This window comes from Acomys minous (assembly GCF_964271855.1).
Source record: "Acomys minous genome assembly, chromosome: 10".
In the NCBI taxonomy this organism is placed as follows: Eukaryota; Metazoa; Chordata; class Mammalia; order Rodentia; family Muridae; genus Acomys; species Acomys minous.
This window is the reverse complement of record NC_140491.1, coordinates 117,744,524-117,772,158: the sequence shown is the minus strand read 5'-3', so window position 1 is coordinate 117,772,158 and position 27,635 is coordinate 117,744,524. Positions and strand designations below refer to the sequence as shown.

The window sequence follows — 27,635 nt, the reverse complement described above, 5'->3', positions numbered from 1 at the left end:
TACACTCCACACAATTATTATTGGAAAAATTCAGTAAAATGGTGCGCTTTTTTTTGGTTTTGTCTTGCATTGTTTTTAAATCAGAGTGATTGGTCCAGGCTATGCAGATGGCTCTGTGAGTAAAGAGCACAACGCATGAGGACTTGAGTTTGTATTCGCCCAGCACCCAAGGCGGATATGGTGCGATGCACCTGTGGTCCTAGCATGGGGTAGCGGGAAAGATGAAAGGATCTCTAGCACTTGCTCAACCAACTTAGTCAAACTTATGAGCTCCAGTGACGGACCCTGTCTCAAAATATAAAGTGACGGAGAAAAACACTAGACATGACCTCTGGTCTCCACATGCAGGTACACTCAATGCAAGCACGCAGGCACACATGTGTGTGTACACACACACACACACACACCAATGATTGCACCAGTCCTTAAAAATACTAGTCCATTAAAAGCAAAAAGCAATAGCTGCCATTTTAAAAACTTGAAATGTGCATTTGGCTTTTGTTTATGGCTTCTATCATTTTTTCCTGATATTTTATTATAAGCCTTAAGGCAATAATGGAGACTGTGTGTTTCATATTGAACACTCTCATTAAAAACAGGGCTGTTTTCTTCCTGTCCCTGTTAGTGGTGACAGCAAAGTCTTCGTCGGTATTGAGACATTAAACGGAATGATGGACAAGAAAAGAAGACTTAACATTTTGGGGACAGAAAGGGCCCAGAGCCACATGTATTTGTAAGGAAAGTACCTGGGTATCCGTTCCTGTCTACATCTGTAGCTCCCTTCATCGAATAGCCAAAGCTCGGAGGCATGCTCTGAGCAGCCCACTGCCCCTCGAGGATCTGAGACGGCGCGGAGTTCAAGCCTGTTGACCTTCCGTTGAAGATATAAACAAGTCCCTTTCTATCTCCACCGCCATATGGAGCAGCAATCGCAATATCTGTGGGAAAAGCAGAGCAGAGAGGATGATGGGCAGGCGAGCGAACTAGGAAAGTGGGCAGGGGTGGCCGGAAGAGAGTCTCTGCACTGTTATTCACACAACCCACACGTTACGTTAGGAAAACTGTTGCATTGAAGTCCTGTACAATAGCAAGTCTAGGCCGTCGGGAGGCACATGCCTGTGATCCCAACACTCTAGACACTGACACAGAAGGACTCTGAGTTCAAGGTCAGCCTGGGCTACAGAGTGAGATGCTCAAGATGACACAAAACAAAACAAAAGTGGCATTCTAACGCAAGGAAAACTATGCAAAACTGACATTAAATTTGGAGACAGATGCCTCAGGTGTGACCTTGGACAAGAGACTCCAGCTTTCTGGACCTAAAGTGCATCACCTGAAATTGCAGACGGGGCTAAGAACGCATGAAAACATTCAACTAAAGTTCCTTCTGACCCCTCCTTCTGGTTCACTCACGAGTTTAAAAGCTAGTTCATAATTTTCAAGGTTCTGGCTTCTTGATTTTGTTCAGTGTATACCAGAACAACATGAACATTTTTAATTCTTTAAAACAACCCTGAATGGTAGTAATGTCATAATGGCCACTCCTGTCTTAAAAATAAATATAATATAATATAATATGCCAATTTCTCCATTCTGTGATGTTACCAGCCTAAGAGACATGGATGTCTCTTTGGCTTCTAACGGCCACTTGGTACCAAATTGTTTCAATGTCCTTACTAAACCACCTTCTGCCTCCTCAGTGACATCTCATAAGATACCAAACATGCCTGGATTGCTCATTCTTTATGTGAGACCACCATGGCTGGGAATATCTCAAACACCATGGTAATCAAATTCTAGTGTCCTTTTAAAAAGGACATTTCTACATTTATACACTCTACTGCATGCTGAGTTCCTTAAGAAGGTATGGGTGATGGTCTTCTTCTTTTGTTTGTTGTTTTGTTTTCTTGGGGACAAGAAACTCCTTCTTGTAGACCAGGCTGGCCTCAATCTCAGAGACCCACCTGCCTCTGCCTCTGCCTCTGCCTCTCAAGTGCTGGGATTAGAGGTGTGCCATCACTGTCTGGTGAGAATGTGTGTAGGCAATTACCCTCTGTGTTTCTTGGCATTTTGCTTTGCTTGAGACAGGATCTCACTAGGCAGCCTTGGCTGGCCTGGAACATGATATGAAGACCAGGCTGGCCCAAACTCACCGAGATGTGTGCCTCTGCCTCTAGAGTACTTGATTTAAAGGTGCGCACCCCCACACCCAGCTTTGATTAGCGCCTCCAATTTTCAGCACCTAAAAGACTATCAGGTATCTACAAGCCCTAAGAATATGTCATTTAAAAAAAAATGTCCTTGCATTATGTAAATAGTTCTTTCAACCATTTCTAAGTTTTAAAAGATAATTTCAAATTGGCACATGCATTAAGAAAATACTAAGTAATAATTTCCCAGCAAAATATGACACTAATCTGTAAGATTAGTTACTGTAAAATGTCTCCTTGTAAAGCCCTCAGGATTCTATGCGGACTTACTGTCTTCCCCCTTGGCTGCCTGTTTGAAAAGACTTGCACTGTCAGGAAATCACTTCCTCTTTAACTGCATTAGATTGAGCTTTTTAGGTTTCACCCTGTCCCTCTGTCTTGTTGTGTTCTGTTGAGCAATTAACGACAAAAACTGCACTAAGTCACCTTGAATCTACGTAAAAATATGAAGCCTGCCTAACTTATTGTTTTATTTTCCATATCCGTTTGGTTGTGGTTTGGATGTGAAGTGCCCTGTCCCTGACCCCCATAGGCTCGTGTGTTTGCACACTTGGCCTCCAGCTGGTGGTGCTGTCCTGGAAGGCTGTGGAACATCACTGAGGTTGGTTCTAGCTGGAGGAAGAGGAGTGCTGTTTGGGGGAAGAGGCAGCAGGCCTTGAGGGTACCACCTGGCCTGGCTTCCTGTGTGTTCTCTGCACTCTGCCAGCAGACACAACGAGACCAGGTGCTTTTTGCTCCTGCTGCCATTGCCCTCAAACTATGAGCCAAGTAAACCCTCTTCCCTTAAGCTGCTTCATATCCAGTGATGGCAGCAAGTAACTTTGTGATGCTATCTAAGCAGGCAGAGGACTGGAACAGTGGTACTCACTGTTAGAAGATCTGAACAAAATTATATTGTAATTAGCTAACAGCACATATGCGCATGTTTCCATAAACATAGCTCCCGCAATCTACCACAAAGACATTACGTCAGTTTCCTACAGACTTCCTCGGGTAGTTATCGTCAAACACTAAAACTTCTTTGTAAAAAACTTCACAAAACTTCAAGGATTTTTGCTGTTGTTTATACATGGTGTTTTCAAAGACCATAACAAAATATGAAATTAAGATGACAATACCCAGGAAATGTCTTTAAAGTGACTGGAATACCTTTGGAACAAAGAAACAGCATGTGTTTTAGCTGTTCCAGAAATCCCGGGAAACAGCCCACTACATGCAAGGGATCCGCTAATTTTACACAAGGTAGAAAATCAAATACAATTTTCTTTCTTATCTCAAGGTTTTTATTATTAGTAAGTAATGATTTGGCCTGACCTAGAGTGGTTTTTCCATAACTTGTTATGAGCTTTATTTTATAATTGTAAATGTTCTTCAATGAAGAAAAAAAAAAGATTTAAGACTATTCTAGGAAGCAAATATACCCTGGGCTAGTTGTTCACTAAATCTGAAATCCTCTGATATCCTCTATGGTTATTCAAGATGGTGTGTGACATCCAACTGCCCACATGGCAGGAGCTGAGGCATTGCCTTTCACTAGACAGTCAGAGTCATACTAACAAATTTCTCAAGTGTTCTTTTTAATAACTTTCTATTTGGGGGCATACCCAAATATACTGCTGATTATGCAAACTAACCAACAATTCTTCTCTCCTTACTATTCTTTTACAAAAATCCTTGCAACCTATGTTTTATGTATCTAAATTTTGGTCTGTATTTCAGGTTTTGAAAAAGTGCTGCATAGTAAAACTTTTGTTTTAAAGGTACCCTATAACTACTGAAATGCGAACTGAAGCCCTTTATAAGTCCCCATGAAAATATACACAACCTTTCCAAGGTTTCACAGCCACTATAAAGCTACGACTATAAAAACATTAGTGGAAACTCATACCTGAGGTAGGCATTAAGTCACCATTACTTTAACAATGAATCTGGGAGCTGTTTTTCCACTTGGAGGCAAATGGACAGTAGAGGGCGCTGCCAGGCAGCAGGATGCAGAGGGTTCCCTGGGAGTGAAGGCTCCTTACGAAAGCCAAATTTTGAAATCTTTTGCTCATTTTTGAAGAAGAAAAAAGCAACTTGTTTTTAAAACTGGTGTGAACGATGCCCTCTCTGTCTTTCAGGGAGGAGGTTTGCTCACTAGAGTGTCTATAGTCTTATGAGTTCTTCAAGTGACACAGAAAGTCACTTTGGTCTTACCGTTAAAACCGTCTTGGTCCAGGTCTCCCAAAGGAGCTATGGCACTTCCAAACCTGGCAAAAACCTCAAACCCATTCAGCTTGGTAGTCTGGAAGTCTCCTGAGGCTCTCTGCAGAGACACTGAGACCTGGCCCACCTCTTGGAGTTTCCCATCAGAGCCTCGGTCCATGAACAGAGGGGCTCCAATGAACACGTCTGCAAAACTGAAAGAAGAAAAAGTCCTCACACACAAAATCAAACTCCATCTGACAGCATTTCCTTCCATTTTCTATTTTATGTGTATGGGTGGCAGTTTTCTATTTGTGTGTTTGGTTGGTTAGTTGGTTGATTGATTGGTTTAGGATTTTGTCTGTTTGTTTGTTTGTTTGTTTGAAACAAGGTTTCTCTGTGTAACCCTGGCTGTCCTGAAACTTACTCTGTAGACCAGGCTGCCTGCTTCTGCTGGGATTAAGGGCATGGCCCACCAGCACAGTGTACAGGTGCCTTGCCTGCACGTCATGTATGTGCCTGGTGCCCTCAGGTGCTAGAACAGGGTGTTGGACCCCCTAGACCTAGAACTAAGATGCTCTGACCCATCCTGTGGGTGCTGAGAACCAAACCCATGACCTGTGCAAGACAAGCCGAGCTCTTGGCCACTGAGCAGTCTTTGCAGCCCGCATCAGCACATTCTTACTAAAACCCCTCTTTCTTACTCAGTCTCCAGGCCCCACCCCTTTGCAAGCCTCTCATGGCTCAATGGCAGGGAATTCGTAAAATTACTCTGTCACGGTTTAAGGCAGCCGTTCTCAAACTATGGGTCTTAGGTCGAACAGCATACATCCTGAATATCGGATACTTAGGTTACAACTCATAATAGTAGCAAAATTATAGTTATGAAGCTGCAATGAAATAATTTTGTGGTTGGGCGTCCTCACAACATGAGGAACTGTATTAGTCACAGCATTAGGAAGGTTGAGAGCCACTGTGCTAGAGCTATTTTAAAACTTAGGACCAACTCAGAGGTTTTTTTCATATTCATGACTAGGGAGCGTCAAATTGCTTTCTTAGAGTGACAGAAGACTAACAGGAAGGAAACAGAAGAAATACTGTTTAGTTTTAGTCAAGCATTTGTAAACACAGAGGGAAATGGTTTTTGGAAACACTTTTTAAAAACTTACTCATCCCCATTTATGTCAGTGGCAGCTACAGAAAATCCAAAATACGCGGCCATCTGAAGAAGAAGATGGAACAAAGCATTTACCCTTCATGCAGCCGGATCAGGCGGTTAACCTTTGTGTCTCACGGGAAGGCTGGTTTCTCTTTCAATCTCAATGTCTTTCTGTCTGCTTTGGTGGCGATTGGCTAATGAGGCTTTTTACACACACTTCATGACCATCTCCCCGAGCCTCCACCACGAGGCTTCTTACCTTTTCCCCCCCTCTCAAAGCCTAACACAACCTGGGAAGGATGCTCTAGCACAGGATACAGAAACCAGGAAAACTGTTTCTCTCTGCCCACTGTGAAACTTTCCCTTACTTGTTACCAACTGGTAACTTAATTCTCTAAGACAGGCAAAGTAGAATACTGTAACATATCTATACTTACTCAGAACGGCTTGTATTAAGCTTAACTGAGGAGTTGTTATTTCGTAGTGCAACTATGTATATACTAGCAATAACACCCACACCTGTGTTGTGCTTTTGGGCATCTAATAAAACTAAAACACGTAGGTCATTCTTTTCTTCCCAAACACTTTTTGGTAGTGGGGGTGGGGGTTATAACTCCATCAGTAGACAAGGCCGGCCTCAAACTCACAGAGATCTGCCTGCCTCTGCCTCCCTAGTGCTGGGACTAAAGATGTCACAGGCCATTCTTTAAGGAAACCTTAATGACATCAAAGGGAAATTTTCTGCTTTCATGCATGTACAGTTTTAGTCTTTTTTTTTTTAAATAGCAAACAGAAGCAAGCTTCCATATGCAAAGACAAAAATATTTGCTAAACCAAAATATTTTGTTAAAAACAAAGGTAAAACATCTAAAGGCAGCTGGGCAGCGGTGGCACACACCGTCAATCCCAGCGTTCAGGAGGCAAAGGCAGGTGAGGTTGAGGCCTGAGTGGTCTTCACAATGAGGTCCAGGAAAGTCAACAGTATAGACAGAAACCCAGTCTTGGAAAAACAAACACAGAACCTATCAGAAGACTATTTATAGTGTTGTATGAATGAGCTCATTAAGCCAGTTCCATAAAATGCTAACTGACAAAAGTAAGATACAGGGGCTGGAGAGATGGCTCAGAGGTTAAGAGCACTGGCTGCTCTTCCAGAGGTCCTGAGTTCGATTCCCAGCAACCACATGGTGGCTCAGAACCATCTATAGTGAGATCTGATGCCCTCCTCTGGTGGGCAGGTGTGCATGCAGATAAGGCATTCTACACTAAATAAATAAATCTTAAAAGAAAAAAAGATACAAACTTTAAACAGAAGAGACAAACTGTGGCTTTCACACACATGCACACAAGAGGGCAACGAGAGCACCCTCTTCAGCTCATGTCAGGTTACTCTGCAGATGGTGTCTATATTTTCACTTTCTACATTTCCTTCAGTGAATTGCTATAACGTGGTGTGAGATTTTAATAGCATACCTGTTCACCAGTAAAATTGTGTAAAGAGGACATATTTTTCCCATCATAAATATAAACCTGTGTAGAGAAACAAAAGCAATTGAAATAGTTAAATTAATGATAGCTCCAGATTGGGTGGGGGAGGGGTTGGGCATGTTTATGAATATATATGTGCACGGGAAAGGGTGCTTAAGTATATGTGTGGAGGTCAGAGGTCAAGGTTGACTGTCTTCATCCTTTTTTGAGAGTCTTTTTCTACACCTGGAGCTCATCTATTAACCTTATGAGTGACTAGTGAGCTCTAGGGAGCTGCTTGTCTCTACACCCTAATCCACAACACTGTGGTTACAGTATGATGGGCCTCCATGCATGCTGGTTACAGTATGATGGGCCTCCATGCGTGCTGGTTACAGTATGATGGGCCCATGTTCACACATGTGCTGGTTACAGTATGATGGGCCTACATTCACATGCGTGCTGGTTACAGTATGATGGGCCTACGTTCACAGGCATGCTGGTTACAGTATGATGGGCCTACGTTCACATGCGTGCTGGTTACAGTGTGATGGGCCTACATTCACATGCGTGCTGGTTACAGTATGATGGGCCTACGTTCACATGCGTGCTGGTTACAGTATGATGGGCCTACGTTCACATGCGTGCTGGTTACAGTATGATGGGCCTATGTTCACATGCGTGCTGGTTACAGTATGATGGGCCTACATTCACATGCGTGCTGGTTACAGTATGATGGGCCTACGTTCACACGCATGCTGGTTACAGTATGATGGGCCTACGTTCACACGCATGCTGGTTACAGTATGATGGGCCTACGTTCACATGCGTGCTGGTTACAGTATGATGGGCCTATGTTCACACGTGTGCTGGTTACAGTATGATGGGCCTAAATTCACATGCATGCTGGTTACAGTATGATGGGCCTATGTTCACATGTGTGCTGGTTACAGTATGATGGGCCTATGTTCACATGCGTGCTGGTTACAGTATGATGGGCCTACGTTCACATGTGTGCTGGTTACAGTATGATGGGCCTACGTTCACATGCATGCTGGTTACAGTATGATGGGCCTACATTCACATGCGTGCTAGTGATCCAAAGACAGGTCCTCATGCTTGTGAGGTAAGAACTGTCCCATCCTCTGACCATCTCCCAGGCCCTGCCCCCCATATTTAAAACCACATCTTTCACTCCTACCATTCCCAAAGTCCTTGCTGCTCTTGGAACTCCTGAAACAAAATCTGGGGGAAGAAAATGAAACCATAGTTACTCATTTTTAAGACAAACACTAGACTTTACAGATAGAGGTACTCTGCCAGAGAGATTTAAATGTTATTAATCCAATAGAAAACAAACTCTAGAGATTTTTTAAAATTGATGTTGCATACAGAACACCCTACCTTGCATTTTAAACCATGAAACCATAATTTGTAAATCATAAAGACATTATTAAGAACTCAAATAAGCCAAGCATGGTAGCACACATCTTTAATACCAATGCTTGGGAGGCAGAGGCAGGAAAATCCCTGTGGAGGCGGGCAGATAAAGTTTGAGGCCAGGTTGGTCTACAGAGTGATTTCAAGGACGACCAGGAACTCAAATGCATGCAAGTGAGCCCTCAGGCCACTTGCCGCCTCACTAAACAGGAATAGAAAGACCATGTGCTATAGCAAGTAAGAAAAGCAATGCTTAGAATAAGGAAAAACAATACGAAGTAAACTGAAATGAGGCTGGTGGCTGCAGCCAGAGCAGCCTCAATGCCATCATGTGCAGCACTGCGACACTGACCTCTGGAGCAAGGCCAGGAGGATGGGGGTTGGGGGTGGGGGACCAACAGTTCGCTTCAGACTAAGCCATAATCAACCCAGAAGAGGAAAAGCCTCTCCATCAGGCAGAACCAGCTCCAGCCCCACAGCCATCCTTGGGCACTTCCTCCCTCCCTCACCCCCCCACCATTTTCTTCTTTCTGTATATTCCACAGCAAGGGTTGTAAACTGCTGAAATGTCCAGTGTCTTCTGTTTCGAATGCTTATTTAAAGAGGACTAGGGGCACATCAAGCTCGTCCTACCTTCAACGCCGTCACCATTGAAGTCCCCCACGGCCACAGAGTAACCTAGACAGGAATGGAAGGTGAGACACTGTGAGTCCCTTCAAACGGTCTGATGCTCCTTTCTCCTCTAGGGATAAAGAACTCATGTGCATGTGACAGAAAAGAAAGAAAAAAGTCTTAAAGGCAGTGAGTCAGTGAAATACTGAAAAGGGGCATCCTTATTAGAAAAATAAGACAAAAAGGAGTATTAAAAAACAGTAATTCTGCAGTTTGCCCAAAAGGCAAAGGAATAAGAGTCCCTCGGCCATGGAGTGCTACTTCTGTGCCGTGATTGTTTCCATAAATAAAAAAGAAATTTAAAGAGTGAGGATAAACATTAATAAATCCTCAAACCAAAACCTGTGTCTAAGAATCTCAGTAGTTGACACGCCCAGGCTGGGGCTCGGCACAGCACAGCAGGTGGGCGGCTTGGCCTCTGTATCTCAGCATTATTACTTATAAAATGGGAGTAGGAATGGCGCGTTCTGTAGCCGTGCAGTGATTACACAAGCAATACAAAGAAAACCCTCAGACAACGCCTACAACCCAGGAATAGCATTTCACAGTTACTTGCTATTATTACTAGCAGTGCACACATAAGCGCTTTCTTCAGTTTTATTTACTGAACTATAGCATAAGCTAAGCATCCAAGGCCCATTCGATGCTGTACACCCCTTAGAATTTTTTTTAAAGAATTAATCTATTTCACATAAACTATTTTTTCACTTATTGCAGTATATGCAAAATAATAGGGCAAATATACGACAACTCCATATATCCGTCTCTATTTTGTGTTTACTTACCCAAATAACTGTCATCAAAAATTGCTTGTGCCGTCCGTGTTGCTAATTGGTTACTATATTTGATGCTATAGACATTAGGGTCATATTTGGAAATTATTTCTGCCACTTGATCCGAAATAAGCTGACCTGTGGAGGAGGGCAGACAGGAATGTGGGAAATGGCCTCTTAAGGGGACCTTCAGGGCACAAACGGGGCAAACGTCCTGATAGACATTATTAATTCTGCTGCTTTGTTTCACACACACACACACATATATATATAGGCCAGGCTGGTCTTGAACTCTCAATTTTTCTGTCTCAGCTCCTGACTAGACCAATCCTGACTAGACATTATAGTTCTAATTATTAGTCTCAAATAATCCTCAACCACATAAAACAAAAAACAAACAAAAAAACTTGTGTAAAAATAATTCTGTGTGAGCCAGGTGTGGTAGCACACACCTATAACCCCAGCACTTGAGAGGCAGAGGCAGGTGGATCACCAGGAGTTCCAGGACAGCCTGGTCTACAAAGGGAGTCTGGGACAGCCAAGGCTATGCAGGGAAACCCCGTCTCAAAAACATAACAACTCTGTAAATTGAGTCTTTTAGTTGTATATTGCAGGCCATTTATATAAACATGGTATCAGTATACCATAGAAGATGTGTCTCAAATAAATAGTGGGGCCCTGAGAATTACAAAGTCTAGCTCCTTGCACAGTTGTTTTGCAGGAATACCCACCTCCCTCGGCCGCACTGATGGGCTTAGTAAGAAGAAAAACAGACCCGAGCTTGTAGGTTATGTTTGACTGCCCAGCCCCAGTGCTGGGGACTGAAACCTCACAGGCCTCCTGCTAGGCACTTCATCAGGAAGCTGCACACCCCGGGCTATAAATGTAAGCACTCAGGGGTGCTAAATCTAACAAGAAGCAGCATCCCTTATTTCCTGGCCTGAAATTTAAGATGCTGCTTTTGTTTTACAGCCATAAAACTCAATAAATAGCTACATAATCCATCGAGCCCACACTTTCCTGGTCTAATCTGTGCCCCTCTAAAACTGGCCCGTGTGTTTGATACCTGGGTTTTCTGAACTCCTTCAATTTCTCATTTATTCTGATTTCTCATTCCTCCCATTCCCTCTTTCTGCAGTAAATATCTCTCTTTTCTCTCTCTTTCTAGATATGGAAGGAAAAGTGGGTAGTTTCCCACAAAGAACCTCATATGGAAAAATCACGGAGCAAAAGAAAAAGTAAAATTCAAAGTTAGAAAGAATTTCAAAATGACAGTCATGTCCTTCCTAGTGCTTCCAAACAGACCCTTAGACTGGGCTCCTAAGATAGGGTGCTCTGGCCTTGTGAACTGCTCTCCTTAACAGACACTAAACAAGTAACAAACTAGCTACATAAGGGTGTGTCTCTAACAAATCAAGCAAGTGAAAATATTTTCCCAATTTAGTATGTCTTGCATACATTATGTCTGCTAAATGATTTCTCTGTTTTTTCCACCTACTCCCTCAAACTGTCAGCAAGATGGTAGTATAGTTAGACTGCTCTAGATGGCTGGATAGTGTTTTATCTTTATATCATTGCCAATTTAATTACTTTTTTTAAATTGAGGTTTTGTTGTTGTTGTTGTTTGTTTGTTTGTTTTTAAGTTTTTGAGACAGGGTTTCACAGACTAGCCTTGAGCTCACAGAGGTCTATCTGCCTGCCTCTGCCTCCCAAGTGCTGGAATAAAAGGTGTTTTCAACTATGTCCAGCTAAGATCTTCTAACTTTAAAGTCTTCTTGAGGGCAGTGATTAGAAAGATTAAAGCAGCCGGGCATGGTGGCACACTCTTGTAATTCCAGCACTCTGGGAGGCAGAGGCAGGTGGATCTCTATAAGTTCGAGGACAGCCGGTCTACAAAGTGGGTCCAGGACAGCCAAGGCTACGCAGAGAAATCCTGTCTTGAAAAGCAAAAAGCAAAAAACAAAATAAAAATTAAAGCAATCATTTGGCTGTGTTTGGTTGAGTTTTTGTTTTTTGATTTGTTTGTGTTTTGGGTTGCTTTTGGTTTTTGTTTTGTTTTGTTTTTGTTTTTTGGGTTTTTGTTTTGTTTTTGTTTTTGTTTTTGTTTGGTTTTGGTTTTTTGAGACAGGGTTTCATGGTGTAGCACTAGCTGTCCTGGAAGTCACTCTGGCTTCGTATGTAGGCATGCGCCACCATTGCCCATGTTCATTTGAGTGCTCTGATGAACAATTTAAAATCCTGAGTTTTCATAAAGCTATACTTACTAATGTGTGTATCATGGCCTCTAGAATATAAAAACAAAATATACACCACTTACCCAAAATTGTTTTTAATGATTTTATATCTTTACTTTCAATTTCCCTTTAAAACTGTTGATTTTCTATCTGAAATGTATACCATAGAAAGCACATCAAATTCCTTCCTAAGAAGATTGTATAACAGATCACTTATATACATAAACTATATTTACATTTCTTCCTTTAATATAACTTGGGATACCTCATGGGGACGAGAGTAGCCAAGTATTCAGTTGGAAAATATGAACCTACCTTGCCAATAAAAGCTACCAGGACCACCAAGAAGGACTCTGTCAGCCTAGATCACAGAACAGAAGGGAGATGCTTAAAACAACAAGCTCAAAGACAGAAATCAGTGTGCTCAACATTACAGACACTTATGCATATGTCAAGTACATATTATGATTGTATCACAAGGCATTAACTAGGCCAACTGTTTCAGCAGTATGTGGCAACTTTTCTGAAAGGAACTAAGAAGGAATTTAATAGCTTCATTTAACATGGAAACATAGTTTCTTAAGATCTGGGCTGCTCTGTACATTCTGAATGAAGTACTAATGGAAATAGCCCTTGTTTACAATAAGAAAAGGATTGCTTCTTAGCTTCCCACATTATATTTATGACTACGGAAGATAAGTTTTCGAATGATCACTGAGAAATGTCCCGCTAAAAAACAAACAAACAAACAAACAAACAAAACAAAACAAAAAAACTATTTTAGTATCTCACAAACCTAGAGACATGTGGCTTCGGCGGGGAAATTTTAATAAGCACAGCAGCATTTTTCAAACCCCCAACAAACTGAAGGGTCTAATTCAAGGGGTTCTGTGTTAGTGCATGATGGTGTCTTGGGATTTTTGACACTTCTTTCCACCCACATGTATATATAACTTTACATTCTAAGTTTATTGCTGCTGTTGCTGCTCTGGGTGCTGGTTTTTACTTTAAAACAGGGTCTCTTTGTGTAGCCAAGGTAGCTCTGAACTTGCAACCCTCTGCCTGAGTCTCTGGGGATGTTGGGATTATGGGATGTGCCACCTCCCAGTCCCAGGAAGCTCTAGTTTTAATCAATGTATTTTTGCAACTTCTTCCAGGAAGGGTTAATGTTATCAGCTTAATATTCAAAACGTTCAGACAGCTGACAAAAAAAGATGTTCAAATGAACAAAAAAATAAAAGTTACGAAGAAGCATACTTAAGAAAGTTTGTCTTTTAAACTGCTGATGAAATTTTTATTTAGATAAACTAAAAACAATCAAGTTTAAAGAGCATGTTAGTTTAATTAGAAATAGAATCCTGTTCATATGACTTTTCCACCATTGCTAAATTGCCTCAGCTTCACTTGGCACCTACAGACAAAAAAACAAAAAACAAAAAACAAAAAACAAACAAACAAAAAAAAAACCCAACAGATGGCAAACAGATACATTTTTCAGCTTTTATGTAATTAAACTAATTTTGGAACAAAATTCCTATTAAAAGCTTTTGTGAAAAACCAATTTCAGTTGAAAAGAAAACTGCAATACTCTATAAATTACCACAAGTGGAAATTTCAAGTATGTTTGTGTGTATGTGTGCATGTCGGTGTTTTGAGTGTATATATGTAAGTGTATATGTGGGGGGCATGTGTATATACACTTATGCTTAGATATGTGTGTGTGTGAGTGCATGTGTATATACATGTATGTGTTACAATTGGCTTCCAAGGCCGTACAGATACGCCAACGCATATGCTTGTGTGTGTGTGTATGTGTGTGTGTGTATGTGTGTGTGTGTGTGTGTGTGTGTGTGTGTGTGTGTGCGTGTGTGTGTGTACATTGTACACGATGTAATAATGGAGGAAAAATTTCTGGAGTAATTTCATATGGAGTCCAGGGATTGAACTCACGTCATCAGGCTTGGACGGCAAGTGCCTTTACTGGATGAGCCAATTGTGCCTGCCCTGGGAACATTAATGTCGTCACAGTTACCTATTGTTTACTAAAGAGATTTTCTACTTTTTCCCATTCTCACTGTGGTATTTCATCATCTCAAGTGAGTACTGTTTATAAAGGAAGGAATATTATAAGTCAAAGAATATCAAAATGAACAGACTGCTTCATTTCTATTTTCATTAAAACATGAAAATTATAAAAAAGCTGAAGTAAGGACCATGCAGTTTTAAACCCTGTCGAGTGAGTAGAGATGTCAGTCTACCTTAAATGAGAACTTACTTTAGTAAAATCAATGCTGAATCCTCCTTGACAAAATCCCTGTCCATCAGCATCGATATTTTCTAAAATAAAAAGATTGGAAATATACACAAAACCCAAAACAAGCAAATAACACAAAACAAAGCATGAAATAAACCTGCTATTGTTGAACCCAAGGTTTCTTTGAACAGCTCACTCAGGCACCTGGGTACTTTCCTACTAGCTCACATGTTCTTCAGGGCCACCTCCCCGTCGGGCCAGTCACTGGAGACCAGACTTTTATTTATTATTTATTTTAAAGACAGAATCGCACTATGTAGTCCAAACTGGCCTCAGATTCGGGATCTCCCTTCCTCTGCTTTTCATATGCTGGGATTAAGGCACATATGGCCAGAGCTGGGCAAATTCCTTCCTTCAAATACTACCCTCAGAAAGACTAGACCTTCTTCTATCACAAGGCATCAAGAATTGTGAGGATACAAAAAAAATACATAACTTAAAATCTCATAAATTTTGTGACATGCACTATACATTCTCTGTTCTACTATATCTTGTTTTTGTTTTTGTTTTTGTTTTTTAAAGATACCCATAGTGACCTGTTACACATTAAAGGCCCGGGGCTACATCTGCGAATGTAAGCCTTCTATCTGAAATGCTTCTTCCTTCCTACTATATTACAGTTGCTAGATCTTTCCTAAGTTATTAGGGAAAGCAGCAAAGAGATCCATACAGTCCCAACGTATTTCCTATGTATACATTTTATAGATGATGATAAAATTTAAAAACTAGCCAGGGGAGGGGTGGCGCATGCCTTCAATCCCAGCACTTTGGAGGCAGAGGCAGGCGGATCTCCGTAGGTTCCAGGACAGTCTGCTTTGCATAGTGAGTTCCAGGATAGCCAGGGCTGCATCAAGAGACCCTGTCTCAAAAAAAAAAAAAAAAAAAAAGCAAAAAAAAAAAAAAAGAACTATACAAAAAAAAAAAAAAACCACGGTGCAGATTTTCAGAAAACTGCAATGCCCAAACTTCATGTCCTACGAACAGTAATATGCACGTATTCTTGCAGCAATACTCGCAGCAGCTGATTAAGTTCAATTAAACTTGGCTCTCAAGGTGTCTTCCAATCACAGCAGTCATTAGTTTGCCTTTCTGTAACTACTTCTATTTTTGTAAGTCTCAAGAAAAGTGAGCACTTTTGAACTAAATAACTTACCAATTGATTAAAACTAACTTTAGTCATGAGCAATAATACTGCACCCATTAATAGAGATGCAGATTCTTCCCTTATTCAGTTACTACAAAAGCACACGTCCTGATGTTGCAAATATAGCATTAAGTTACTCTCACCCAGGTCACTCAAGTACAAATCAAAAATAGTTCATTTTAATCATAATGTCAAACTCCTAAGATTTCCCTCCTCCCCCCCCCTTTTGGTCAAAACAATCCCTTCAACACTTTTGAATCCATTTTTAAAAATCTGGGAACTGCCCCAAGATTACACAATGAGATACTTTTTGTTTTAAGAAGACGGCCACAAGAGTGTAACAGTTCTCTAATGTAAATTTTTCTACCCAAGCGGGAATAGGAAACTGTGGACTGGGTTTCCTGTGTCTGGTGAATCACACCACGGAACTGTGCTTCCGCCTCAAGTCCACCACACATGTCCCTCATTCTGGCTGTATCTGGGGACCGAGCCTAAGCTCTCTGTCAGGACGTGCTTTTCTGATTCGTACTAAGTAATCTTCTGCTTCATTTGGTCTCCTGGGACATCCAGCTGAAAACACGGCTTCCTTAAAATTTCCTCGACAGGCACACACTACGATGGGTGCTTCTGACAATTTTTAAAGGCTCATGCTAAATACAACTTAGTTCTGCAAAGGGCTCCGTGTTTATCTCCACCAGAGATCAATACGTCCCCGTCTTGTTAGTCCTGGAAAGACTATGCTGTGATTGTGACAGTAAGGCCAACGAGTGTACATTCCCACAGCATTTTCCTTTTCTTTTTCTCTATTCGAAGTGATTTTATGCTGTGTACACAAGAGAATTTATGTCACCAGACAGAGGCTGAGGACGACTAGGATTCCCAATTGGGTGGGAGCACCCGCTTAGTCTTAGAGCAACGAGGCAACCGCTGAATTCTGCTCTCTGTCAGAGTCAGCAGGACTTAGCATCCATACCCTTCTGTTCCTCTCAAGGTGCTTGTGGACAGCAACCGCTTCCTTAATCAAATGGCAGAGATCCTCCGGGAGAACAGGGGCAAGGCCTTTGGACTTAAGGATTCTCAGGATTTTATTACCAGTCACAAAACGGACCTGTGCCACACCATGTGAGTCCCTTGGGATCACACCTGTCTGGGATGGAGTCAGGCCTTTCCTGGCCAGTTTGTAAACCTGTTCCATCACTTCCGCCACGTGGGGATGCTATGACAGTAGGGAATCGCTGACTGAGACAGGCTCCTGTAGGACATCGCCCAACTGAGATAGGCTCTCCTGAGAGTGTGCATGTAACCCATGATGGCAGAAAAGAGAGCATTTTCTTTCCAAGTTTTACAATAATCTTTGGAGAGATGTGACTATTAGTCACCATTCATACAGAGACTCACTAGACTAATGCCTAGGGAAATTAAGTAACTTGACAATGGTCTCCCAGCTAAGACTATGAGCCGGAATACTACTGGGCTTTGCTACCTTGACTTTTCCCTTACTCAGACAATAGTGGAAGGGAAAAACTAGAAGCCTTAAGAGGAAAAAAATGCAATATCCAAATATGGTCATCAAAACCAGAGATGATGAACAAAGCACTCAGTGGGAGCACGGTGCTGAAAGAGTCCTCACATCATGTGACTCAGGTAGTCCGCAGATGGACAGCTGGCTACTGCGTAAGGCCACATATGGTCACGTATACCGTCCCTAGAAGCCAGAAGCAACCTCAAGCAATAAGGAAGTTAGCAAGGAAAACGAGCAGTGGAGTGCTTTATCCCGGCTGTAGGTCACGTGAAAAACAAAATCAATGAATCAGCAGCCAACCAAGCAAAACAAACAAAAAGCCAGAAACAAATCCCAGCATGCGCATACGTACATAAACCAGCATAGCCAAGCCAGCAAAATTACAAAGAGGTAAGCAGGCAGCCTCACAAAACTGGACTCATCTTGTCCTGGACCATGCAGTTTACTGAAGCAGGAATAAAACACAAAATATCAAATGCTGCTGGGGTTGAGATGGGGGTGGGGGTGGGGGAAATGCAGTCAGCGTGCAATGCATGAGAGAAGAAAAGAAAGAAAACAAAAAGAGAAAAAAATAAATCAAATGGTACCTCAAAATACTGGTCAGGATCAGCGTTTAGCCAACAACGGAGTGAGGGCTCAGCGTGGTTAGGGAAGGACCCAGCGCTAGGGCTTCACGGTCGGAAGCTGTGACTCAGCTTCCCAAGCTTTCATTCCTCATTGTCCACTCTGGATGAGCTGCCCTCTTCTCATGTGCAGCCTACAGGTATCTCATAGTTCAAAGATGTGACTGCGTAGCATGTACTACACCCTGGTTTGCTAAAGAAAGGCATTTCCTCTGCTATGTGTTTTATGACGCTTTTCTTTGAGACATTTTAGTTAAATTAGAATCATAAACCTTTCCAGAAAAGAGTCAGACATTTAAGTATTTCAGGGGCCATACAGTGTGTCAACTCCAGAGTGACTCAACTTCCTCTAAGTGTATAAGCAAATGGGTGTGGCTATAGTCCCATAAAATAATATTTTCAACAACAGGTTCACAGATCACAGATCACTATAGTTAGAATGGTAAGTATCTTAGAAAATAAGGCTTCGTTACTTCATAACTTTTTATGTTTAAAGCAAATAAATGGAAGCATTAAAAAGATACATGCCAGGCGGTGGAGGTGCACGCCTTTAATCCCAGCACTTGGGAAGCAGAGGCAGGTGGATCGCTGAGTTTGAGGCCAGCCTGGTCTACAGAGTTCTAGGATGGCCAAGGCTACACAGAGAAACCTTGTCTCAAAACACCAAAGAAGAAGAAAAAGAAGGGGGGGAAGAAGAAGAAGAGGAGGAGGAGGAGTCTCCTCCTGAGTCTCATGTGTGCCTATGCAAGTCTGTATGTGTGTGTGTACATGTACATGCATATGTGTTCTGTGTCAGTTTTATTGACACACAGTGATGAGCTCTCCCCTTATAGCTATGAAGTTATGTTTTCAACATGAGAGTGTGTTTGAAATACAGACATTAAGAATACTAAGGCCGTCCTCATATTCTCTACACACTACATGTCACCTCAACACCCTCACAAATGTCCTGAGACAGATGGCACCAAGCGCTAAGGAAGAAGCTCTGTCTTCCTCCACCCGCAGGCTCTCTACACAAGTCATTCTTCTGTTTATGTTCCACTTACAATAGGTAGGATGATCAAGTGGTCATCTAAGAAATAATTGTATAATAATAATAATAATAATAATAATAATAATAATATTTACAATTCCCTGGAGGCTCAAATACTTAGACCCTGGAAGATTGTGTCATTCCTTTGATCTGAGGCTATAGATTAGCTAACATGGAGAGGATGAACAGCAGAAGAGCCTTACGTGTTGTGATTTTGCTAATTAATTCTGTCTGTTCAACTATTTGCATCATAAGAGGTACTGGTAGACTATATGGAATCTGCCATTTACTGGCACAATTTTGCTGTTCACTGTTTTAATGACTCACTATTAGTCATGTTCTGAAGTTACTACTTGGGAAATTGCTCTAAATAAATGATTCATAAAAGAAATTTAGTAGGGGCTGGAGAGATGGCTCAGAGGTTAACAGCACTGGCTGATCTTCCAAAGGTCCTGAGTTCAATTTCCAGCAACCACATGGTGGCTCACAGCCATCTATAATGAGATCTGTTGTCCTCTTCTGGTAAAAAAAAAAAACCACTATATACATAATAAATAATCAAATCTTTAAGAAAGAAAGAAAGAAAGAAAGAAAGAAAGAAAGAAAGAAAGAAAGAAAGAAGGAAAGAAAGAAAGAAAATTAGTAGCACACAGGATTTGGCCTTACATGCTGATGGACCGTCCTGCAGAATATGCCCTGTAGACAAGGCAAGACTGCAGTTGAACAATCTAGTTTGTTGCTTATCTGGTTGGTTGGTTGGTTTGGTTTTGTTTTTTCCAAGACTGGGTCTCGCTGTGTAACACTGACTGTCCTAGAACTCATTCTGTAAACAATCCTGGCCTCGAACTCATAGAGATCCTCCTGCCTCAGACTCCCCAAGTGCTGGCATTAAAGATGTGCACCACCACAGCCCAGCTCAGACAATCTAGTTTTTGTCTTTGGTAAAAGAGGATGTAAATCAGGGCCAACCCAAGAAAATATAGGCTTGAAAAGGGTCTGGGATCTGCAGTGGAAGAAAGACATGTGGAAAAGGTGTGACCAAAACAATGTCTGCTTGAAATTACCTGGGTATTATTTTCACTGGAATTTCAACTAACATTAGGGGAAAGCCTGAGGTTGTCAGAATAACCAACAGGCAATTGAGCTTTTCAATAATGATAGTTGAAAATCAAATGAAAGCAAAGCCTGGAAAATTTAGCCTTAAGACACCTCAACACTATCTTCACCTTCCTCTGCACATCCTGGCTCACAAAGTCATCGTTTTCATATGCACTGTTAACATCATTATTCATCTGCAGCCATGTGTCTCAAATTTTGGGGCCCAAGAAAACTACCTTCCAGAGCCTGTTAGAAGTGTAGGCTCCAGGACTGATCTAGTGACTCGGGGTCTTTTACTGCGATGCCCATTCCTCCTTGAGAGAAGAAGCTCTCGCATGGGCATCTTTTTACTAACTGTGACTGGCAATAACAGATTTCCAAAATTAGACATTAATTTTCACAAAACAAGGCGGACCAAACTGGGTTCTTAGAATCAATGGACATGATTAATTCACGTTTGTAATTTCTGTGTATGAGCAGAGTTATTTTTCGTTTCGCTCTGTCAAAGTCACAACGTCTATATATTTTGTCACACAAGCACACACACATATGCACCCCACACAAAAGCCAGGCTCCTGGGGTCTCTTGCTACAAGCAGGTACAGCTCTTCGTACATACTTGACCTGCATGGAGCATACTCAACGGTCCTTGCTCCATCCTGAAGAAAGCAAGTTCCAACCGGCTCCCTCTCCTGCTTCACCTCCGTCCTCCAGTGGTACAGTGGAGCACAAGCCTGAAAACAAAAGTTTCATCCATGATACAAGAATCGTCTGAACAATGAATAATCCTGATAGCTATGCTAACTCAGAATACAACATTGAAGAATCCAAACCTAGTCTCTCCTTTATCACAGGAATAAATAAAGATTCTTCAAGACATGGGTTTTTTGTTTGTTTGTTTTGTTTTGTTTTCAGGTTCTTTTGCCACTTTGAAGCGTCTCAGGTGAGATCAGGAGTAGATTTTTCTGAAAATTATACTTGTAGTCCACATTTTATATATTCAGAAGTCAGCCAAGCCTACATTCCAAGTGACATTATTTCCAGGTGCTGAGCTCAAGGTCACAGATTGGGCCAATTTCTGAACTAAATCGCATGTTCATGCTTATAGGAGACTTACCCTAAGCAAGTAAAAAGAGCAATAAGCAAAAATACCCCCACAGCACTTCTCCTATGTACTTTCCAAAGAAACAGTGAACTTTCCAAAGATCTAATTTCAAAATCTCTTAGAAGTGGTAAAAGTCTTAGTGGCATGTAAGACTTGCAAAAAAAAAAAAAGTTTAAATTGCTAGAAGAAAGCTCAGAGCTGGGCGTGGTGGTGCATGCCTTTAATCCCAGGAGGCACAGGCAGGCAGATCAGATCGCTGTGAGTTCAAGGCCAGCCTGGTCTACAAAGCGAGTCCAGGGCAGCCAAGGCTATACAGAAAAACCCTGTTTCGAAAAACCAAAAGAAAAAAAAAGAAAAGAAAAAGAAAAAGAAAGAAAGCTCAGAATATTTCTATAACAACTTTTTAAAGAGAAACCCAGACCTTGGAAAATCTCATATCCACTCTGGCGAAACTAAAAGCAGGATCCAGTGCTTCTCTGCGTGTCCCTGGCTCCCCAGGGTGGACAAGCAGTGCAGCCTGCTTGGTTTTGCTTCATTCATCTTTCTGCTTCACATACCCCTTCTCACACTTAGCATTCAGCTCTAAGGGCTAACATTCGACATGTCTTCTGCAGTGAGAATTTTGGTTTCTTTAAAAATACAGAAATGTTATAGGAATGTGTTTTTGTTTTCATCTCGGGTGTGGGATATGTGGCTGCTCCAGGCTGTCCATAGCAGCTGAGTATGATTTGCCTCGTGCTCTGGCAGAGGTGTGATTTTTTTCCAGCTGAAGACAGTTTACCTTTGGAATTATGGGGACTCTTGAGATGGTATTTAAACACCAGAGCCCCAAGAGAGCTGTGTTCGCTCCTGTTGCTGGAGTTTTAGTGGCTGCTTGAAGATATCCTAACCATGAATATCAGATTTGCCCCAAAGAACTCGCCACCCCTACCCAGCAGGAAGCAGTCTAATGATATTGACACCCCTCTCCCCTCCATCCTCCCATCTCTCCTACCTAGTGTTGGGGGGTTGGAAGGGATGGGACAGGGGTCTTGTAGGGAGACAGGAAAAAGAACCCAATAAAATAGCCAAAACTCTGGCTACTGCCCTCTAATATCCTACTGAAACATCAACTCTTGAACAGATTTTCTCCTAATACTTAATCATCACATTTTTTTTAAAAAATGGCAAGTAAAAGTGAAATAACTAAAGAGGATTCCCTGAGAAAATGATATTAAAATTGAACACTGAATGAAAAAAGATGGCTGGATAAAGATTAACAAAACACTCTCCAGGTAGAAGGGACATAAACAGGAAGCACTGATTGGACTGGCCTGGCCTATGAAAGAAACAAACCCAAAGACGGGTGTCATTGATATATTTAAGATAGACAGGGGTAACATAACCGAGAAAGACAACCCAAACCTCGTGCTGGCTAATTTACTCTTTTGTCAACTTGACACAGGCTAAAGCCAATTTTGGAAGAGGGAACTTCAACTGAAAAAAAGAATGCCCTCATCAAATTAGCATGTAGGGGCATCTTATTGATGGCCTGCTGACGTGGGAGGACACAGCTCACGCCTGGGCTGGAGATGTTGAGTGCTATGAGAAATAACCCAGAAAGCAGCACTCGTCCACGGCCTCGGCTTCAGTTCCTGCCTCCAGTCCTCCAGAACAATTTCTCCAGTTCTTCCCTGACGTCCTCGGAGGACAGACTATAAAGTGCACCTGTAAACTGAAATAACCTCCTCCTTGTGCTGCACTTGGCCATGGTGCTTTTATCACAGCAATAGAAACCCTAACTACAAAAAAAAACAAAAAACAAAAAAACCCACAAACAAACAAACTGATTTTAGTGATGCTTGGATGCCGGTTTGGTTACATTCAGAGACAGACAGCCACTTGTTTTCACTAAGAGGGGGAAAATGCCGAGTCCCTTAAGTCTTGCTATGCGGAGCAGGTTGGAGTTGGGGCATGAGAGGACACTGACGGATGAGAAGAGCAACTGCGCTGGCCTGGATGAGCAATGGTGGTAGTTCGCTGCAGGGATGATAATTTGGATGGTGACGTATCAATAGATGCCTGTAGGGGTGGATATATTTAGGTAGGGGTCACTGACAGAGTAGGAAGCCACATCTCCCAGCAAGCTGGAGAAGTCATCCAGGGAGAAGTCACTTCTGCTGTTTTCCCACGTTCTTTGATAGAGGGTAAAAAGAATCCTACTTTGACAGTACTCATTCGGAGTCCTCTACCAGACAGACAAATAGGAACGGCAGATAGGAGATTTAACAATATCCCTTTAAAATCCTGGGGCCAACTATAGCTATGGATATTGATTTGGAGATTACGATTCACAGATTGTACTCAGAGGCATGGAACATGAAAGGAGCCTCTAGGTAAATGGTTTATTTAGAGGAAACAACGGAGCCTTCAGTAGAGCTCAGAAACACCCCAACATTTAGGAACTTGGTAGAAAAAGAAGCATTAACAGAGAAATTTAAAAAGAGAGCTGGGGGGGGGGGAGGGGCGGGAATCAAACATGAACACATAGTGTCACATAAACCAAGATATGAAAAAGACTAAACCCAGCATGGAGGCATGCAGTTGTAATCTCGGAACTTGGGAAGTAAAGGTCGGAAGACTGTTACAGAGTGAGAGCCTGTGTTGCCGGCATTTGCTACTTTGTGGGTCCCTTACTCTCCTTCACCCTTCTCTACCCATCCAACCCCCAAACTCTAAGTAGGATAGAAAAAAGGACAGAGGGTAAAGAGGGTGTCATTCTGGCTGATTAGGGGCCTCGAGTTCCTTGGGGCAGGGTTGATCTTCACCAATTTCTTCTTGTCCTCCTCTCTTTGCATTCAACCACTTGACAAACTGTAACAAACCACAACCAACAGCAACCAGCAATGGCCACCACCGCCACCACCACCACCAGAGGCAGCAGCCGCCGCCCCACTGCAGTCCCTCTTGGGGGCTCTCACATTTATGTGTCTTCTCAGGAGTCCCCATTATTCCAAATGTCATACATCTGCAGAAACTATCGGCAGCTGGCAAAACCATGCCCCTGCTAGAGCATGAGGCAAGTCATATTCAGCTGCTGTGGACAATATCCTACATCTAGGATTAATACAAAACCAATATTCCCATAACATTTCCGTGTTTTTAAAGAAACCAAAAATTCTCACTCAAGCTTGTCTCAAAAATGGGGGAGAAGGAGTTAAAAAGTGTGCGCGGAGGAAGGATAGCAGCAGAAATGGCTCAGAGATGGCTCGTGAGTTAGAGCACTGGCTGCTCTTGCAGAGGACCCCTAAGTTAAGTCCCCAGAACCCACATGGCAGCTAACAACTGTCTATAACTCCAGGCTGGTCCCTGTTGGCACTACATGCATGTAGTGCGGAGACATACAAGCAGGCAAAACATATAAAATAAATACGTTTTTTAAAGGTGTAAGTGTCTGGCAGGCACCCCTGCAATGCGGTGGAGAGACGGGAGGGAAGGAGAGTGGAGCGGATGGGTTTGTACACAATGAAGAGAGGCCGAACTAGAAGAGCAAGGTTGGAGAGGCGCAGCCCAGTGCGAGGAGCCTGCACTGCCACGTGAGGCCACGGTGACGTCCAGGCCATGCTGCCACCATGTGTGCGTCTGGGCCGCTACTGCAGCAGGGGTCTGGGTGGTATAGACGCCCACGAACCACACTGAGCAGGGCCGGCCCCTTACTGCCCACTGCATTGAGACATGGGTGCAGGGGAGCTGGACAGCGCTGGCCCTGACAGCATGGGCATGGGAAGAGCTGGCAGGCTGACCAACTCAGCTGCCACCCAGGCCCAGATCCGGGGCTTTGAGCTGGCCCACCCCAACATCTACCCCATCTATGAGCTGCTGCTGAGCATGAAGGGGCTGGTCCTGCTGAACCAAAGCTATAAGGCGACAGCAGAATATCAGGGAGGAGTCTCGGGGAGGGAACAGCGGAAGCCAGAAGCTCAGAAGCAGGCCAAGGACTCATCACAATAATCATTTGTGAGTAACGCTGTTTGGACAAAAGGGTACACTGAGTTACACACCCTGCCACACACTGCAGCCTCCATGGGGGATTTTTTTTTTTTTAATTTTGCTTTGCAAGGGAAGTTAAAGGCGGATGTAGAAGGATTGGGAAATGAATGGTGCTGAGGTATATGATGTGAAATCCATGAAGAATCAATAAAGACTTGTGCAAGTAAGTAAATAAATGGTGTGTGGGAGGACAGAGATTGGCTTTGTTCAGTGGAGCCAAGGGGCAAGAAAGATAAGAATTAAGTATCCATGAAGAAAATAAAACATCACAGCAGCGTACATTTCTTTTTTTCAAAAATGATGTAGCAGTAAAAGTTTAGTAATCCTGAAGTCAGAGTGACTTGGCCTTGGCTCCCCGTGCTTGTCTCAGGTTGCCAGGAGGAGAACGTTAGAAACAGAGGTGGCTCATACTAAACAGAGTGTTTTAAATAACTGTTTGAGTGGAGGAATAAGTGTGTAAGAGAGGGGAAGACTAGCGGGTCATTTCCAGTTCTGTAAAGAGTGTGAGAGCATGATTACCCAAAGGCATTTCATTCCGAAATGTGACAGAGAGAAAAGAACCGATGGGGACTACCAAATGGAGCGGGAAGAATGAACATTGTGGGAAGGGGAGTGGGGGGTACAGGATGGGGGGCGGGGGAGTGGGGGGGGGTACAGGATGGGGGTGGGGGAGTGGGGGGTACAGGATGGGGGGGTGGGGGCAGGGGGGTACAGGATGGGGGTGGGGGCGGGGGAGTACAGGATGGGGGGCGGGGGAGTGGGGGGTACAGGATGGGGGGTGGGGGAGTGAGGGGGTACAGGATGGGGGGTGGGGGTGGGGGGGTACAGGATGGGGGGTGGGGGAGTGGGGGGGTACAGGATGGGGGGTGGGAGCGGGGGGGTACAGGATGGGGGGTGGGGGAGTGGGGGGTACAGGATGGGGGGTGGGGGAGTGAGGGGGTACAGGATGGGGGTGGGGGAGTGAGGGGGTACAGGATGGGGGGTGGGGGAGTGGGGGGTACAGGATGGGGGGTGGGGGAGTGGGGGGTACAGGATGGGGGGTGGGGGAGTGAGGGGGTACAGGATGGGGGTGGGGGTGGGGGGTACAGGATGGGGGTGGGGGAGTGGGGGGTACAGGATGGGGGGTGGGGGAGTGGGGGGTACAGGATGGGGGGCGAGGAGTGGGGGGGGAGCAGAAGAAACAGCATCCTGGTCTCAGGAGGGCGAGCGTGAAAGCATGCTCACACAGACAGCCGTTGACCGGAGCTCTTACTTCTTTATACCTTTTACCAGTGGACAGAGCATGCTTCACTACCAACTCGGACACACAAAACTCCCCGTCCACCACTTAAACTGACCCCACTCACCTGAAGAAGACGTTCCTAAAGACTTACCAAGATTTTATCCTGCTTTGACCTCACAGAGGCTCCAAACCACTGGTGGGACTTAAACTCCAGTGGGTCATCTTTGGCAAAATCTCGATTACCTGGAAAAGAGTGTTGGGAGTGAGAAACACAACAGGCTGCTCCTAGCACAAGAGAATTTTCTTCCAGCCAGCTTTGGACTTGTGTACCAGGCTGAAGAGATGGCTCAGAGGGTAAGAGGCTGCTCTCCCAGAGGTCCTATGCTTAATTCCCAGCAACCACATGGTGGCTCACAGCCACCTATAACATGATCTGATGCCCTCTTCCGGCATGCAAGTGCACATGCAGGCAAAGCACTGTATACATAATAATAAATAAATCTTTTTTTTAAAAAAAAATAGACTTGTGCACCATTGAAGAATGGGGGCACATGCACTTAGTCCCAGCAGTTGGGAGACAAAGGTTGATGGATTTCTGTGAGTTCAAAGCTAACCTAGTCTGCATAGTAAGTCCTAGGACATCCAGAGCGACAGAGTGAGACCCTGTCTCAAAACGAAACAGAACAAAACAAAACAAAGAAAGAAACGTCCCTTTCACTTTAATGAGTCGAACACTTTGACTGTTGAGCTTACTCTTGCCCATTGCATAGCTCAGGAACATCAGCTGTTCATAAGAGTGTGTGGGGCTAGAGAGATGGCGCAGTGGCTAAAAGGCCTTGCTGCTCTTGCGGAGGCCTGGGACTCGCTTCCCAGGACCCACTGGACAGCCCACAACCATCGGTAACTCTACTCTCAGCCCTCTTCTGATGCCCCTGCAAACACATGGTACACAGACGCAGGAAAAACACCCATACACATAATATTAAAATCAAACATTAAATAAAAGAAGAAGAATGCATGTAAGTGTCTCAGGTTGGCTGCTGACACCATCAGTTATCACATCGCAGATGTGGAAAGGTCATTGTAAGCCACGTTTTCCAGTTAGATTCCTTAAATTGTTAAATAACCATAAATAACACTGTGACCACCTGCCATGTCCCCAGGCGTTCCTGCCGTAGTAGCAGGATGAATATCAAAGCACATGAAATTCTAAAGGGTAGCAAAACAAAGCTATATGTAAAGATGGCCTCTGCTTACATTTTGGCTTCTAACCTAAAGAACATCTTCACAAACATAAAGCATATATTTTCACCCACAAACAGGCATGTCAAGCCAGATATCTAAGATACACCACAAGTATTATTAAAATACCTATGTGCCGCTTTCCCTCCAAGCAACGATCAGTGA

The 27,635-nt window shown here is 43.2% G+C and overlaps 1 protein-coding gene across 2 annotated transcripts in view; it reads right to left on the bottom strand.

Moving 5' to 3' along the window:
- The window catches only part of ITGAV (integrin subunit alpha V), an 84,406-nt gene that overhangs the window by 29,791 nt on the left and 26,980 nt on the right, over positions 1–27,635 (bottom strand). For both annotated transcript variants that reach the window (XM_084800185.1, XM_084800186.1), the window contains exons 3-13: positions 26,380–26,471; positions 20,492–20,606; positions 14,415–14,476; positions 12,455–12,500; positions 9,918–10,043; positions 9,094–9,138; positions 8,222–8,265; positions 7,027–7,083; positions 5,564–5,616; positions 4,407–4,609; positions 747–938 (exon numbers count right to left, since the gene is read on the bottom strand). In XM_084800185.1, the coding sequence (XP_084656311.1) occupies positions 747–938; positions 4,407–4,609; positions 5,564–5,616; positions 7,027–7,083; positions 8,222–8,265; positions 9,094–9,138; positions 9,918–10,043; positions 12,455–12,500; positions 14,415–14,476; positions 20,492–20,606; positions 26,380–26,471 (1,035 nt within the window). The remainder of the gene's footprint in view (positions 1–746; positions 939–4,406; positions 4,610–5,563; positions 5,617–7,026; positions 7,084–8,221; positions 8,266–9,093; positions 9,139–9,917; positions 10,044–12,454; positions 12,501–14,414; positions 14,477–20,491; positions 20,607–26,379; positions 26,472–27,635) is intronic.